Source organism: Perca fluviatilis, chromosome 1 (assembly GCF_010015445.1).
Source record: "Perca fluviatilis chromosome 1, GENO_Pfluv_1.0, whole genome shotgun sequence".
NCBI lineage: Eukaryota > Metazoa > Chordata > Actinopteri > Perciformes > Percidae > Perca > Perca fluviatilis.
Genome location: NC_053112.1, coordinates 6255708 through 6273963, shown reverse-complemented (window position 1 = coordinate 6273963; position 18256 = coordinate 6255708). Strand labels below are relative to the sequence as shown.

General features: G+C 41.3%; 1 protein-coding gene and 2 long non-coding RNA genes across 3 annotated transcripts in view; 1 reads left to right on the top strand and 2 right to left on the bottom strand.

Moving 5' to 3' along the window:
• Positions 1-4704, top strand: part of LOC120568678 (ewing's tumor-associated antigen 1-like) — a 17165-nt gene extending 12461 nt beyond the window's left edge. The window contains exons 5-6 of the mRNA XM_039816337.1: positions 1-128; positions 4331-4704. The exon at positions 1-128 is cut by the window's left edge and continues 1482 nt beyond it. Coding sequence (XP_039672271.1) covers positions 1-128; positions 4331-4437 — 235 coding nt within the window. The 3' untranslated portion in view covers positions 4438-4704. The remainder of the gene's footprint in view (positions 129-4330) is intronic.
• Positions 4705-8777: 4073 nt separating this feature from the next.
• LOC120568420 lies at positions 8778-11640 on the bottom strand. The gene is made up of 3 exons (XR_005640726.1): positions 11585-11640; positions 9329-9507; positions 8778-9032 (listed from the first exon to the last, which is right to left on the bottom strand). It is a non-coding gene; the product is annotated as an uncharacterized LOC120568420 (long non-coding RNA).
• Positions 11641-12234: 594 nt separating this feature from the next.
• Positions 12235-15575, bottom strand: LOC120564462. Its single transcript, XR_005640106.1, has 3 exons — positions 15486-15575; positions 13271-13345; positions 12235-12442 (listed from the first exon to the last, which is right to left on the bottom strand). It is a non-coding gene; the product is annotated as an uncharacterized LOC120564462 (long non-coding RNA).
• Between the last annotated feature and the right edge of the window lie 2681 nt (positions 15576-18256).

The window sequence follows — 18256 nt, the reverse complement described above, 5'->3', positions numbered from 1 at the left end:
AACCCAAACAGCACGTCTCCACGGTGACTCGGGCCGGTCGGCGCCGCCGCCGCCGCGCGGAAACGACCGCAAAGACCAGTTCACCTTCAAGAAGCCGAGCAGCGCGGTGTCCACGGCAACCAGCGAAGGTAAGAGCGCGTCCACGCTGCCGTCGAATACGGCGATAACGATGTAGCGGCTTTTTCAAGGTTTTTAGGACAGGTTTCGTACGGTTTCATTTATTTTTCGTTTTTTGCCTTTTTCAAGTTTTTCGTGTCGCGCCGATTTTTTGGACTCGACATTTTGGCTGCTGTACGGTTTTTTTATTTTATTTTTTTTATTTATTATTTTTTGACAATTTTCCGATGTTTTTTTTGTCTTTTTTTTTCAACTTTTCTGTTGGCAATTTCTAGGGAGTTATTTTATTTATTTTATTTTATTTTTGGGTTAGCTTTTCCAATTTTTTCCTTTGAAAATTTTACGATGTAGCGGCTTTTTTAAAAAGTTTTTGGACGTTTTTAAAAATTTTCGTGCGCCTTTTGGCGCTTTTTTTTTTTTTTTTTTTTTTTTATTTTTTTTGACAATTTTCCGATGTTTTTTTTGTCTTTTTTTTTCAACTTTTCTGTTGGCAATTTCTAGGGAGTTATTTTATTTATTTTATTTTATTTTTTGGCGCTTATTCCAATTTTTTTTACCTTTGATAACTTGATGTAGCGGCTTTTTTAAGGTTTTATGGACAGTTTTTTTTTTTCGGTCCTTTCTTGACATTTATTTTTTTTTTTATTTTTTTTTTATTATTTTTTGACAATTTTTCCGATGTTTTTTTGTCTTTTTTTCAACTTTTCTGTTGGCAATTTCTAGGGAGTTATTTTATTTATTTTATTTTATTTTTTGGCGCTTATTCCAATTTTTTTTTTTAGCTTTGATAACGATGTAGCGGCTTTTTCAAGGTTTTTAGGACAGGTTTCGTACTGTTTCATTTATTTTTCGTTTTTTGCCTTTTTCAAGTTTTTCGTGGCGCTTTTCCAAATTTTTTTGGACTCGACATTTGTCGCCTTTTGACGTTTTTTTTTTTATTTTTTTTTTTTTATTTATTATTTTTTGACAATTTTTCGATGTTTTTTTTGTCTTTTTTTTTCAACTTTTCTGTTGGCAATTTCTAGGGAGTTATTTTATTTATTTTATTTTATTTTTTGGGCTAATTTCAATTTTTTTTTTACCTTTGGTAAACGATGTAGCGGCTTTTTAAGGTTTTTATGGACAGTTTTAAATTTAAGTTTTTGTTTTTTCAGTTTTCGACTTTTGCCGACATTTGTTGGGCCTTGTTGTGTCTTTTTCTTCAAGTTTTCTGTTGTTTTTTGGGTTTTTGGTTAGCGTGCTGTTGGAGTTTTTGTCGCTTATTCCAACATTTGTCGCCTTGTGTCTTTTTTTTGGCAATTTTTGGGAGTTTTTCTGCCGCCTTTGTCAACGTTTGTCTCTTTTTTTTTTGACCGCGCGAAGGTAAGAGCGGCGTCCACGCTGCGCCGTCGAATCTGGCGATAACGATGTAGCGATTTTATGGACAGTTTTCGTACAGTTTAATTTTGGTTCGGGCAGTTTTCCAAATTTTGGGACTTGACATTTGTTGCAACCAGCGAAGGTAGGCGTCCGTGCCGTCGAATCTGGCGATGACGTTAGCCGCTTTTTCAGTTTTAGGAAAGGTTTAGTTACGGTTTCATTTATTTTTTCGTTTTTTGCCTTTTTCAAGTTTTTGGTCGGCTTTCTTCGAATTTTTGGACTCGACATTTGTCGCCTTTTGACCGCGTTTTTTTTTTTTTTTTTTTTTTTTTTATTATTTTTTGACAATTTTTCGATGTTTTTTTTTTTTTTTTTTTCAACTTTTCTGTTGGCAATTTCTAGGGAGTTATTTTATTTATTTTATTTTTTGGCGCTTTTTCCAATTTTTTTTTTTACCTTTGATAACGATGTAGCGGCTTTTTTTAAGGTTTTTATGGACAGTTTTTAAAAATTTTTGTCGCCTTTTGACGTTTATTTTTTTTATTTTATTTTTTTTATTTATTATTTTTTGACAATTTTCCGATGTTTTTTTTGTTTTTTTTTTCAGCTTTTCTGTTGGCAATTTCTAGGGAGTTTTTATTTATTTTATTTTATTTTTTGGCGCTTATTCCAATTTTTTTTTTAGCTTTGATAACGATGTAGCGGCTTTTCAAGGTTTTTATGGACAGTTTTCGTACTGTTTCATTTTTTTTTCGTTTTTTGCCTTTTTCAAGTTTTTCGTGGCGCTTTTCCAAATTTTTTTGGACTCGACATTTGTCGCCTTTTGACGTTTTTATTTTATTTTTTTTATTTATTTATTTTTTGACAATTTTCCGATGTTTTTTTTGTCTTTTTTTTCAACTTTTCTGTTGGCAATTTCTAGGGAGTTATTTTATTTATTTTATTTTATTTTTTGGCGCTTATTCCAATTTTTTTTTTTTTACCTTTGATAACGATGTAGCGGCTTTTTTTAAGGTTTTTATGGACAGTTTTTAAATTTAAGTTTTTTGTTTTTTTTCAGTTTTTCGGGGCGCTTTTGCCGACATTTGTTGCCTTTTGACGTTTGTGTCTTTTTTTTCCAAGTTTTCTGTTGTTTTTTTTGGGTGTTTTTGTCGTCTTTGTCGAAGTTTTTTTTGCCGCTTATTCCAACATTTGTCGCCTTGTGTCTTTTTTTTTTTTTTGGCAATTTTTTGGGAGTTTTTCTGTCGCCTTTGTCAACGTTTGTCTCTTTTTTTCGACCAGCGAAGGTAATAGCGCGTCCACGCTGCCGTTGAATACGGCGATAACGATGTAGCGATTTTATGGACAGTTTTCGTACAGTTTAATTTTTTTCGCGGCAGTTTTCCAAATTTTTGGGACTTGACATTTGTTGCCTTTTTGGCTTTTTTTTTTTGTTTATTTTTGACAATTTTTTTATGTTTTTTTTTTATTTTTTTTTTCAACTTTTCTGTTTCGCTTTAGGAGGGACTGATTACTCGCTTTTTTCAAGTTTTTTTGTTTTTTTTGCCGCTTTTTCCCCAAAAAATGTTTAGCTTTTTCGACATTTGTCGCCTTTTGTCTTTGGGGGGGGGAGAGGGTGTGTGAATCGGCATTTTCTGACGTTTTTTCGTCTTTTTCTTCAAGTTTTCTGTTGGCAATTTTTTGGGAGTTTTTGTCGCCTTTCTCAATGTTTTTTTTTTGGGTGCTTTTTCCAACATTTGTCGCCTTTTTTCATTTATTTATATTTTGGACAATTTTTGGGATGTTCTTTTGTCCCGGGACGTCCCGAGATGGTTGGAGATCTCTAGAGCTGCTCCCTCTTAGCCGATTAGTCGACTAATCGGTCGTTTTGGTCTTAGTCAACTTAGATCTCTGTAGTCCATTAGTCATGTCTGATGCTGTTTTCATGCTGAATGACTTATTACCAAGAAACGTACGAGCTCATCTCTGGTAAACACAAGAATTAAAGTGGTGCTTTTAGCACGACTCTTTGTGGAGAAACTCAGATTTACAGATCTGTCGATTAAATCAACTAATCGATCAGTCGGTGCAGTTGAATGAGCGTTAGTCGACTGAGAATTTCTTCAATCGAGCACAGAGCCCTAGAGATCTCCCCCCTCCCCCTTACTACGTGATAAATAAACAGATGTTAAAGTGATCTCAGTTCTGCTGTAGGGGTGGGAATCACCAGAGGCCTCACGATACGATATTATTGCGATTTTAAACATATTGCAATATTCTGCGATATATTGCAATGTATTACCTTTTTCTCCAACTTCAGATTTTTCCCAATTTAAAATGATGTCCCGAAAGGACAGTTTTATCTAAAAAGATACATTTCTCTTTGTTCATCTCACTTCAATTTTATTGCTGCAAAATGTGATCGTCAAGCAGACAAACTGACCAACACATATATCATAAAAGATCGATACTTGGCGTCTGTGTATCGATACAGTATTGCCATGAAAAATATCGCGATACTATGCTGTATCGATTTTTTCCCCCCACCCCTATTCTGCTGCTTTCAGTATTCTGCTGAAATGCTACAAAATCCTTGTTGGATTTTAAAAAATTGAAAGAAAAACTATTTCCAACGTTATTTTATTGAACAAATTGAACGTTGAATTGAATATAAAAGGCAGCGCTAAAAACAGTGACAGATAACGAGTGCAGCTTTCTGCTGCTATTTCCTTCCAACTAACACAAGAATCCTCTGACTGTCTTTCGCGATGTGTTTACTGCGCCAGTTGGTATCGCGATAACGATTTAAAAATAAATAAATAAAAATCTGATATATTGTGCAGCCCAGCTAGTGTCTCGTGTGTTTTCTCTGCAGTCGTGGGGAAGTGTTCGGCGGCAGAGATCGAGCTGAAGAAGCAGCAGGCCATGGAGAGAAGACGCCAGCGTCTGCTCGCCGCCGGGAACCTCCGAGCGCCAACGTGACGGAGAAAAACCTGCTGCCGACTTCCTCCCGATGTTTTCAGCGAGTCTCGTACTCGTGTATGTTCTTGTCCAGTTAAACTGTAATAATATTATTTTATATTATGTTTCTAATCCATCAGATCTCTCTGAGAAGTGCTCATATTATGCTTGTTTTCAGGTTCATAATTGATTGTATTTTAGAGGTTATATCGGAATAGGTTTACATGGTTTAATTTTCAAAATAAAACATTTTTGTTGTACTGCACATTGCTGCAGCTCCTCTTTTCACCCTGTGTGTTGAGCTCTCTGTTTTTAGCTACACTCTTCCAACACGCTTGGGCGTGTCCGAGAAATAGGCGCGTGGGTGTAATACACAGACACACATACATGCATACGCTATACACATACTGTATGTATATGTATGTATGTATGTATGTGTATATATATATATATATATATATATATATATATGTATATGTGTATGTATATATATATATATATGTATATGTATGTGTGTGTGTATATATGTGTGTGTGTGTATATTGATATATATATACAGTACAGGCCAAAAGTTTGGACACACCTCATTCAATGTGTTTATTTTCATGACTATTTACATTGTAGATTCTCACTGAAGGCATCAAAACTATGAATGAACACAAATGGAATTATGTACTTAACAAAAAAGTGTGAAATAACTGAAAACATGTCTTATATTTTAGATTCTTCAAAGTAACCACCCTTTGCTTTTTTGATAACTCTGCAAACCCTTGGTGTTCTCTCAATGAGCTTCATGAGGTAGTCACCTGAAATGGTTTTCACTTCACAGGTGTGCTTTGTCAGGGTTAATTAGTGGACGTTTTTACCTTATTAATAAAAAAAGCATAGGGTGGCTACTTTGAAGAATCTAAAATATAAGACATGTTTTCAGTTATTTCACACTTTTTGTTAAGCATATAATTCCATATGTGTTCATTCATAGTTTTGATGCCTTCAGTGAGAATCTACAATGTAAATAGTCATGAAAATAAAAAGGAAACACATTGAATGAGAAGGTGTGTCCAAACTTTTGGCCTGTACTGTATATACATAGACACACACATACATAGACACACACACACACACACACACACACACACAGACACACACACACATACATAGACACACACACAGACAGACTGTCTGAATGGCCTTCAGCTTTATTTCAGTTATTTTTCGATCATGACCGCCAGGAGTTATTTTTTCAGCCTGACTGACTGTTTGTTTTCTAGATTTTTCTGTAAAGACGAACTGATCTCAGAGTGTTTCTGTCAATAAAGCTTTTACTGTTGATTTCATCCTGGGTTAGTGTTATTATGGGATGTGTTATGTAACCCGTCTACGGAGACATTGGGCCTCAGAGTTTAGTTATAGAGGAAGAGGATTAGGGTCACATGTGGACAATGTTTTTGAGTTTAAACTCAGAATTCAGACTTTTTTCTCACTTTAAACTCAGAATTCAGACTTTTTTCTCACTTTAAACTCAGAATTCAGACTTGTCTCTTACTTTAAATTCAGATTTCTGACTTTTTCTCACTTTTTTCACCACGTGACCCTAATCGTTTTTACATCGAAGTCACGTACAAGTATACCTTTTCAAAAACAGCACTGGAGTAAATGTACTTACTGTACTTTCCACAACTGTACTTGTACTTCTATCTACTCCTTTTCAGACACTTAAATAAAAAAAAAAACTCATCAAGCATTTGTCATTCTCGATACACTTTCTATTTTGTGTAATATTATAATTTTCTGCGTGACCCTTTCTGTTATCTTTCACGTTAGAAATACATTTCAATCAATCAGCTGACTTTGACAGGCCAGTTTGACCAGGGGTGTCAAACTCATTTTCATTTAGGGCCACACTGGAAAAGAGAATCACATCAAGGGCCAAAAATTCACATGCATACATCGAAAAAAGTAAAATATCCTTGACTGTATTACTGAATGTCGTTTTTTTTGGTCATTTTTGTAACTTTTTGCCTCGTTTTGTTGCCTTTTTTGTCGCTCTTTTCGGCTTTTGTCACACTTCGTTCGACATGAACCCCTAGAAAGTCAGCAAAGAGTTCCTTAGCCATCATAGAGATTAGCAAATCATGCAAAACAATGATTACATTTTTTACAACAACCTGTTTCATCGCCTGAATATTCAGATACTCTCTGTGCACGAGCCTAGGAGCATTTTACTAATGCTCTGTTAAAATAACAATGAAATGCTGCGTTATTGACTTTAGACCAGGTTTTTGTTGGTCAATGGCACCATCGCTTCACGCTGCCTCAAGATAGCAATACTCCCAGAATGCACCTGAACACACCTCCCTGTAAGACCAGCACGCCCAGAATGCACCTGAACACACCTCCCTGTAAGACCAGCACGCCCAGAATGCACCTGAACACATCTCCCTGTAAGACCAGCGCGCCCAGAATGCACCTGAACACACCTCCCTGTAAGACCAGCGCGCCCAGAATGCACCTGAACACACCTCCCTGTAAGACCAGCACGCCCAGAATGCACCTGAACACACCTCCCTGTAAGACCAGCGCGCCCAGAATGCACCTGAACACACCTCCCTGTAAGACCAGCGCGCCCAAAATGCACCTGAACACACCTCCCTGTAAGACCAGCGCGCCCAAAATGCACCTGAACACACCTCCCTGTAAGACCAGCACGTCCAGAATGCACCTGAACACACCTCCCTGTAAGACCAGCACGCCCAGAATGCACCTGAACACACCTCCCTGTAAGACCAGCACGTCCAGAATGCACCTGAACACACCTCCCTGTAAGACCAGCACGCCCAGAATGCACCTGAACACACCTCCCTGTAAGACCAGCACGCCCAGAATGCACCTGAACACACCTCCCTGTAAGACCAGCACGCCCAGAATGCACCTGAACACACCTCATGGGAGATGGGCGCAGGTGCATTTGCTATTTTAACAGTGAGGGCGACTCTTGCAACACGGAATTGAAGTTTCCTTAAAGAATACAATGGGTATTGAGCTTCTTTCACCAGGATGGATATGTGAGATGACTGTGGTGGCAAATTTTATTTTAACCATTTCGTTTATAGATTATCTTAATGAGTGTTTAATAATTCCATAAGATTTATTAGTTTGTTCACGTGCAGACTTAAAGGCACCAGTGAGAGAGCTGGCCTTGTAAACTGTGAGCAATAGCAGAAGTTATTTATTCTAAAGAATTGAAGCTCCTCACGTTGTCTTTTAGCTTAGATAGAATCGGAGATGGCCGATGACTGTTTACGACAGTGAGAACTACGTAGGTTTCTGTCTCCTGAGATAAACTGTTGTTTAGGCTAATGTTAGGAACAGAGAGCAGAGGGGAAGGTGAGACGATGGTGTGACTGTTAATGATGTCCTCTTTTCAACTATGGCCATGCTAAGAGATACGTTTAGAGGGGTGGCTTAACAGAGGTTTTTACTATATGATGTTTTGATGTTTATATTTTAGGTTAGAAAGACATTTTCAGTTGTGCTGTGTGTACCTAAAGTGTGTCAGCGAACAAAGAAACTTCAGGGTTTTTATGGGTGAGCATGCAGAGGGAGGGACTGTATTTCTTGTCGACTCAGCAATCCTTTTACTGCTGAGTCTGAGCATTTCAGAAAAGACTGGTTCAGGCTATTGAAGTTGGCCCTCTGCCAGGTACTTCCAAGTGTGGAGGCAACACGAGAGGGAGGGAGCCGCGTAGCCTCAGTACTACGGAGGCAGGAGAATCCACGATTGCCTCTTAAGATAAGAGAGTACTTATAATGGATCCCTATAACTGATATAATATAGAAAACAGTAAATATCGTATAGTATGAAAGTAAATACATATAAAATCATGAAAATATAAAAAACCATGCAGCAATGGATAATATATGAAAGTAAAATCACTCATCAGTATGAAAGATAAAAACTTTCCACTACAGTTTCTTACAACCAAATTGCCCCAAAATAACTTGGATGGATGTACGTTGTTTGGAACCAATGCAACATCCCTTGCATATAAAATTATGATTACTTCCATTACATTTTGGTTGTTTTATTCAATTTTATAGCATTTGAAATAAAATGTTTAAATGGTTTTAAAACAGCATCCTGACTAAACTTTGACATAAAACGGTCTGTGATTCAACATCCTCTGATCTTAACTATTAGTCAAAATAACTCATAATTTCTTCTTTTTTCCAACTCAAAAAAATAGGTATAATGTCATTTAAATTAGGTTTATTGACCATGAATAAAACAAAAATGTTTAAAAAAACCTCAAAAGCACCAAATAAAAGCAACAAAAATGACAGAAAAAGCGCCAGAAAAAGTTCATTTTCAATTTTCTGTCCCCAGAAGGAAAACAAGTTCATGGTCACAAAGGGTTAATTCATTATTGGCTTTTTAACAGCGCTGTTCAGATTATTACTGGGTGGCGTGGAGGTGCTCTTTGGTTCACTGATGCTCGTCCAGTTGTATGGAGTCCCTCCCTCTTGGCTGCTTCTCGTAGGGTTTCATCTCCTCATAAATCGTCTCGTCGGCTACACTTTTGTCCAAGTTGTTGTTGCGAGTTCTTCTCTCCGTTCTGTTTTTGAAGCAGAATCTCAGAGTTAAGATCACCAAAAGCACCAACGCGGCCCCGACAACTACACCGACAACTACACCGACAACTACACCGACAGCCACTTTCCAAAAGTCTGAGGGTTGTTGGTTCTCTGCGTCTGGTTCAATGCCGAAACCCAGTCCGTTGTTTCTCTGTGTGACTGGTTCATTTCTAGCTCTTGGGGCCACCGTGTTGGGAGGAGTTGTCACATTCAGAAATACTTGTTTTTTATTACACCAATACAATGTTGAATCAAAGGATGTTACCCTTCTTATTACCAGGGAGTTGTCTGCCAGAGAACTGTAGCGTTTGTCAGATCTTTTCTCCTCGCCATTTGTGATAGTAACCAGAATCACAAGGTCACCATTTCTGTAGCGGCTCCATGTTACATCCCCCTTCTTATGAGGACAGGGAAGAGTAGCCTTTGTGTTCTGCAGCACATTGACTATAGCTGGGTCTGTGAAGTAAAAAGGAAGCAATGAGTGATATATTTGTGGTGAACATTTCTGTAAATGTCCCTGGTAGTTTCCCTAGGGAAGATGATTAACGCCAAAAACATTAGAAATGCTGTTGTAAAAACAATTGTACTTAAGTGCAGTACTTGAGTACTTGAGTGTTTAATACCATCTGAGTTTGTGCACATGATTGATTAACGTGTGCACAAATTAACATAACTTCTAACTAATTATTTAAATATATTGGATGTAATATATATATATATATATATATATATATATATATATCATTTAGATTTCTATCCAAGGCATGATGCCAATAAGTGAACAGTTCAATCTCGCCCTATACTCTCGTATGTTTTAATTGGCTTGGGACACGTACCCCCTGCAGTCCTCCAAAGTACCTCTAGGGGGACACGTACCCCCTGCAGTCCTCCAAAGTACCTCTAGGGGGACACGTACCCCCTGCAGTCCTCCAAAGTACCCCTAGGGGGACACGTACCCCCTGCAGTCCTCCAAAGTACCCCTAGGGGGACACGTACCCCCTGCAGTCCTCCAAAGTACCCATAGGGAGACACGCACCCCTGCAGTCCCAGTACCCCTAGGGGGACCACTCACCTGCAGTCCTCCAAAGTACCCCTAGGGGGACACCGCACCCCTGCAGTTCCTCCAAGTACCCATAGGGGGACACGTACCCCCTGCAGTCCCTCCAAAGTTTCCCCTAGGGGGACACGTACCCCCTGCAGTCCTCCAAAGTACCCATAGGGGGACACGTACCCCCTGCAGTCCTCCAAAGTACCCCTAGGGGGACACGTACCCCCTGCAGTCCTCCAAAGTACCCATAGGGGGACACGTACCCCCGCAGTCCTCCAAAGTACCCCCTAGGGGGACACGCACTCTGCAGTCCTCCAAAGTAACCCCTGGGGGACACCGCACCCTGCAGTCCTCCAGAGTACCCCCTAGGGAACGCACCCCTGCAGTCCTCCAAAGTACCCATAGGGGGGACGACGCACCCTGCAGTCCTCCAAAGTACCCCTAGGGGGGGGGACATTAGGCCTCTCGAAGTCCCTCGATAGGGGGACACACACCCTGCAGTCCTCCAGAGTACCCCTAGGGGGACACTTACCCCCTGCAGTCCTCCAGAGTACCCCTAGGGGGACACGTACCCCCTGCAGTCCTCCAAAGTACCCATAGGGGACACGTACCCCCTGCAGTCCTCCAAAGTACCCCTAGGGGGACACGTATGCCCTGCAGTCCTCCAAAGTACCCATAGGGGGACACGTACCCCCATTTGAGAAACACGGCTCTATAGCGTTTCCTTTTTAAGTTAACTTTACATTTCATATTGACTTTTATCAGTACTTTAAAAGGTTTTATGTCGCTGTTGTTTTTACTGACATTACCAGAGGTGTACAGTAACGGATTACATTTACTCACATTACTGTAATTGAGTAGTTTTTGTTGTGTACTTTTATTTTTTTAAAGTAGTTGTTAAAAATGTGTAATTTTACTTTTACTTAAAGTACGTTTTGTTTGAAGTACTTTGCTACTTTGCTACAGTACAAATCACGTCAGTGACTGAGTAAAAGAGTGAAATAAAAAAAGGTCTCTACTACTTAAGTAAAAGTTCATCAAAGTAATAGTACTTTTACTTAAGTAGAATATGTTTGTACTCTTTCCACCTCTGCACATGATAGACAAAAAATCTGAAAACATAAAAAGATTTGTGTCCCTTTACAAGATGAATGAAAGGTAAATGAAAGCATCTTTGGATGCTTTGACCTATGCATTGACACCATGATATATTAAGCCCAAGATATTAGATTTGATGTTGATAAATATGTGTGGTGGTGATATGGAGCAGTGGCTATGACCAATGCCTGTGGTGTGGGAGACCCAGGTTTGATTCCCACTGAGATACATCAACAAATGTGTCCCTGAGCAAAGACACTTAACCCCCTAGTGGCTCCAGAGGTGTGTGACCTCTGACATATACAGCAATTGTAAGTCACTTTCGATAAAAGGTTCAGCTAAATGACATGTAATGTAATAAAAATACGGAAATAATGATTTTCTCACCAGTAGAGCTGCGAGAGACACATCCAGCGAGGAGGAGCAGATAGAGCAACATCCCTGCAGCCTGCAGACCTTAAGTGACTTCTTCTTTTCATCTGACTTAGTTATATTTTACCACTGTAGCTGAGTAATTCAACGTTTATTTTTAAGTCAGCGTCTCATTGGCTGTGGCTATTGAACAGTGAATTTCCTGTCGGTATATATATATATATATATATATATATATATATATATATATATATATATATATATATATATACGCCTTTCTTCTTTGCTCAGCAGAAATGTGCGCTTGTTGCCCCGTGTGCGCTGATGCGCTCATCTGTTGACATTTCTGAATCCCTTCCTACAGTTGCTTAATAAAAGCTTTCCACACAAAAAAGTAGCCTTTATATGTGTCATTAGTATGATAAAAAAAAATGAGATTTTAACAGTGTCGGGCTCGGACACAAATTTCTTAATGTCTGTCGGTCACGGGCCGGGCTCGGACAGAAAAATTTAGCCCGATCCCCACTTTAGTGAGGTTGTCTGGGCTTTCTCACAGGACTTTGTAAGGTAAAAAAAATAAATAATATATATATATATATATATTCTCGAGGGTGACATGTAATGATGTAATGTAACGTAACATGTAATGTGATGTCCTCACGATACTGTTTTCCATTCCTCAACTTTATTCCAGACACAACAACATTACAGTACATTACAGTTGCTGTTAAAATAAAAAATCTATTATTTACAATCTGCAGTGGGTCAGCTGTTCAGTCGGCTCTTCTACGACGTGTTTGTGTTGGTCGGCTGGCTGATCTTTGACAAATCCCCAAACGACACGTTGGCCGAGCCTCGCTTCGCCGGTTTGGCCTGACAAAGACAAAAAACAACAACAACAACATTTAAACCAGTTTTCCGGGTCTGAGAAGTGAAGCCATGCGCTGAAGCTCCTTTAGCTGCTTCAGGACCTGTCGGTTGGGACAGAGGCTTAGACGACGACAATGCTAACTCGAGGCTCCAAAAAACAGCAGTCCACAAACCAATGGGTGACCTCGCTGCTGCTGTGTAGCCTCGTGAGAGCGTCCTGATCTCGCGAGCTCCAGTTTTCCACTCGCAGATCAGTCTGGCATCTTGAGATAGAGAAAATTTGGAGCCGTTAGCCAAACGACCGGGCCAATCAGCGTTGGTTTTGAGGTGGGTTAGGTGGTGATAGACAGATGGTTTATCCAATCAGCTAACCAGTATTTTCAGACAGCGGTAGCCCCAATTCTGTTAGCCGCTCGCTAATGCTTTTTTTCTCTTGGATCCTTCTTTTGGAATATGGTCCAGGAACCTGAAAGGGTGCCTTTTATTCCTAAATTCTCGTTACACAAACGGCAAATATCCTTTACCGACATGTTGCTTGCTTGCAGGAGCTAACGAGCTATGCTTTGCCTGCAGCAGCAGGGGCGGGCTTGTGGTTGTATTTTATACACGCGCTGCGGTCTGATTGGTTGATTTGGGCCCGTCTATCACCAATATAGGTGATAGACAGATGGTTCATCCAATCAGCTAACCAGTATTTTCGCCCCTTCCCAAAAGTTCTCCAACGGAAAGTTCCCAGATGGATATGCCGAGCAAATGCGAAGCAATCCATCTGGCGGAGTCAGGTTAGCTGCTGTGTCCGTTATTAAATTTTTTTACGATCTGTGGTCTTACCTGAGACTTGTGAGCCAATCATGTAGAGGATCTCGAAGGTGGCAGGGATGGACCCGTCCTCGTTACCGTACATCTCTGAGACAATTTCACACAAACACAGACAACAATGAAGTGCTTCTCCCACCACGGAAAACTCATATTGTGATTAGGGATGCACCAAATCCAGGATTTGGATTCAGCTGAATATTGGGCTTTTTGATGAACCTTAGAATTTTTTTCCCAGGGAACCGAACCCTACTCTTGCACTCCGTGCGCTATGCTGGTCGCCGTAGTGACGGCACCGTTGATTACGGGAAGGTGTTTATGTAGGTGGAGCGTTCAATGCAGCAGGCTGTGAGAAAGTGGACATGGATCTGGTGAGCAGAAAAAGTTGTTGTTTGGCAGAACTTTCAGTCAAAAGAAGGCCATTCAAGTCCAGCTACATGTTCAATCAATGCTGATTGGTCTGGTGGTGGCGAGGACCCTAAACTATACACAACATGGCCGCTGTTACAACATCTGGTCTGAAACGTCCGAAAGAATACGAGTTGTGCACGAAGGAATCTCCAGACAGCAGCCAGAATGCAGCAACTTCAGGTACGGCAAAGGAAGGACAGTCCCTGTTTAATTCATTCATGTGTTTACTGTGTTCATGGACTGAGGATGGGAGGAGGAGTCAGCACAATCTCAACCAGGGGGTTCAGGATTCAGACCAACCCCAAAAATCTGGATTTGGTGCATCCCTAATTGTGACCCAGCAAAGAAAGACAACATCTTATCCAATAAACAGAATACAGTTTTTGTTCCACTTTGCATGTTAACCAAGTAAAGGTAACATTCAGGAAAAGCCACAGTCCACACTGTTGCCCGACTTTCTGACTGCACCCTGTTGTGAACTCTGCGTGGTGAGGACAGCAGCTTGTGGCAAAGGAAGAGGAAGTAGAACAAGCGAAGACTGCAGAAAGGTGACTATTTCAGGCAGATGTGTCAAGTGTGAATAATGATGAGCAAAAAGCACTGGATCAGGTTTAAAAATAGGAAAAAAATGAGAACCAAGAAAACAGAAGAATCAGAAATACAGCCTGAAGAACCCCCGTGGCTACCAGAGGGGCCCCCAAGAGTGCTTGAAATGTCCCACAATAGAGCTCATAACAGAGCCGGTCTATTTAAAGATAGTGTTGCTGCTAATAGGTCTCACATTAGTCTTTACATGTGGGGCCAGCCCAGCGCATTGGTTCCTATACTTTCAAAACAGAAATATATATATATATATAGCAGTAGGTATCCCAGAGACACCCCCCCACCCCTTGACGGCTTTCTTTGACCAGCGAGTACTCCCCAAGGCCCGGTCTATACTAGACTGCATTCTGATTGCCTTGTAGTTCCCTGCGAAGTGGCCTGCGTAGGGCATTATTCCGCCATGTTAAGTAAGATTCCAAACCGTAGGGAGCAAACATGCTCCGTTCAAAAGGGAACAACTGAACTGAACAACTGATTCCCTTGGATTAGGGTGGCACCTAAATCGTGGTTGCAGCTGTCGCCGTGGTCCTACTCCGCGCCCTGCTACATCCTGCTACGTCCTGCTACACCCTGCTACGTCCTGCTACACCCTGCTACACCCTGCTATGCCCTGCAGTGCCCTGCTACGTCCTGCTACGTCCTGCTATGCCCTGCAGTGCCCTGCTACGCTCTGCAGTGCCCTGCTATGCCCTGCTATGCCCTGCAGTGCCCTGATACACCCTGCTATGCTCTGCAGTGCCCTGCTATGCCCTGCAGTGCCCTGATATACCCTGCTACGCTCTGCAGTGCCCTGCTACGCTCTGCAGTGCCCTGCTACGTCCTGCAACGTCCTGCAGTGCCCTGCTACGCTCTGCAGTGCCCTGCTACGTCCTGCTATGCCCTGCAGTGCCCTGATACACCCTGCTACGCTCTGCAGTGCCCTGCTATGCCCTGCAGTGCCCTGATATACCCTGCTACGCTCTGCAGGGCCCTGCTATGCCCTGCAGTGCCCTGCTACGCTCTGCAGTGCCCTTCTATGCCCTGCTACGTCCTGCTATGCCCTGCAGTGCCCTGCTATACCCTGCTACGCCCTGCAGGGCTCTGCTACGCCATGAACTACTACAACTACTATTTCTAGTTATAGTTCCATTACCTTCATTCATCACAGAGACTTTAACACTGCTTTGATGATGTGGACGGACTAAACAGAGTCACATATTAACAGAGCAGTTTGTACCTTGTAGGTCGGTCATGACTTCAATGATTCCTGGATAGTTAACCTGGACATCATCTACGTCCTGAAACACAGAGACAGACAGTAAGTTCACTGTAAACCTGTAAAAAAAAATCCAAAAAAAATCATATAGGACACATTTACTGTATGTGTTCAAATATCAACAGTTTTTTGTATTTTTCGGTCTGGTTCATTTCCATTTTTCAAATCTCCATCACCAAACTCCACCAGACTCCATGTAAATAATCAGGACTTTTAGCGTGTATAGAGCCAGCATATCTCCACCAGACTCCATGTAAATAATCAGGACTGTTAGCGTGTATAGAGCCAGCATATCTCCACCAGACTCCATGTAAATAACCAGGACTTTTAGCGTGTATAGAGCCAGCATATCTCCACCAGACTCCATGTAAATAATCAGGACTTTTAGCGTGTATAGAGCCAGCATATCTCCACCAGACTCCATGTAAATAATCAGGACTTTTAGCGTGTATAGAGCCAGCATATCTCCACCAGACTCCATGTAAATTATCAGGACTTTTAGCGTGTATAGAGCCAGCATATTTCCACATGTAAATGGGTGAATTAAGGGTTTATTTCAAACAAACCAGAGTGGTGATTGTTGGAACAGTGGAAAGATGAACCAAGACGGCTTTTTGGTTTTATTTAGTTTCTGTCCACTTTGAATGAAGTGTGTTTTACGATGATAAAAGTCCTGGGCCCGTATCCCTAAAGAATATTTGGGCAAAAAGTGGCTCCTAGCGGCCAAATTCTAAGAAAATTCTCAGAGGCATGACGTTTTCTTAGAATTTCCCCTAAAAGTGACACGAAAATCCCAGTTAATATAAAAACTGTTCCTCAAGAGTCCTAGCGCTTAAAAGGGCTCCTAAGGCGAGATCTGCTAAGAGCAGGGAAGAGGACTTTTAGTGGCTTAGGAGTTCCCCTAAGCAGCTGCACAAAATGGCCAACAGAGGAGGCAGGAGAGATGTCCTGCAAACACTGGATGACAGGGAATTATTGAGACGCTACAGATTGGATCGTGCAGGAATCATGTTTGTGGTGGATCTCCTTAGAGATGCAATTACTTCACCAACTCGACGCCACAACGCTGTTACACCGGAGAAGAAAGTAATCACAACCCTGAGGTATTTGGCAACAGGGAAAATGCAACAATGCAGCAGTGATGACTTGGGTCTGTCCCAATCCTCCGTCAGCAGAGTCATCACCCAAACACTGACAGCTTTGTCACAACCTAATATTGTGACACAATTTGTTTCATTCCCGCTGGATGCCCGCACGTTACACACATAAAAGGGCATTTATGGACATTGCAGGATTCCCTGGCGTTGTGGGTGTAATTGATGGAACACATGTGAGAATAATTGCGCCATCAGAGGACGAGGCTGTCTTTGTTAACAGCATCAATGTGCAAATAGTGTTCAATGCGGCCTGTAAGATTTTGGACATTGTGGCTAAATGGCCAAGCTCCACACATGATGCGAGAATGCTCTCCGAGAGTGGCATCAGACAGCTTTTTGAGAGACGCTATGTGCCAGCTAATTGCCACTTGTTAGGGGACAGTGGCTACCCATGCAAACCATGGCTCCTTACACCTTACCTCCAGCCACGCCACCTCCCAACTAAACTATAACAGGTAAGCCAAACAATACAAAAATCATGGAAATGAAATGCAAGCAATATGTTAGAGCATCCAAGTAGTGCAATATTTCCATCAAATAATTAAAGGTCTGTATTCTATTGTAGGGCCCACAAGACAAGAGCGGTGGTGGAGCGTGGCATAGGCCAGCTTAAGAGGCGCTTTCATGTTCTCCACGGAGAGGTGCGGCTGAGGCCTGAAAAAGTCAGCAAAGTCATCATAGCCTGTGCAATATTACACAATATTTGCAAGGTTAGACAGATTGCAGAACCTCTGGAGGATGGCGATGAGGATGAGGATGAAGACAACGATGAGGATGGTGGTGAAGAAGATATTCACATTCCACAGGGGAACCTAGCCCAGAGTGGACTGCAAACTTCACAAATTTACATTTCAGGCAAGCTGTAGCCCCATGTCATTTGAGAACTTGTGATGGTATTAAGAACTACCACAGTTTTACTGCACATCACCTGCAATTGTTAAATGCAAGACACAGAACACAATCTCTAAATGGTTTATTTTTTAGGTGTTCAATTTTAAGGCGGTAGTACTCCTCCTGAAGGGAAAGGACTTTTTTTTGTTGTTCAAACACATCAATTGTGAGTTGCAATCTTATCTCCTGCAGGGATGCTGACGGAGCAGGTGCTGCGGATGGGAATGGTGTTTGATCCGCTGGGCTATCCTGAGTAGCAGCTGCAGATGGTTCAGGCAGCAATCTTGTCGGCAAACTTGATGGGCCCGGTTCTTGTGATGGCTCCATGCTACAGAAATACATAGGCCTAGTTTAATTATTGTTTTGATTAAATTAATTTAATACAATGAGCATGGATAACACATGAAATGGCTTCTGCAATGAATAAACACTGTTGATATGAATAACCCTGTGTCCTACCTTTGCTGCATTTCAGGCGCCGCATCATTGATCGTCAATGCCTGTTGGCAGCCCGGTGACACTGACCTCAGAGTGTCCCAGGACTTGAAAGACAGTGTCGGCCACCTGGGACAGCCGCTTTGCAGGTGGTCCACCCTCGAAAGAAACAGTCAATGAACACAGTACTTAGGCATGTAAATTAACTTTGCCAGCAGGAGCAAGTTGCCAGATTATGTGGTAGGCTGT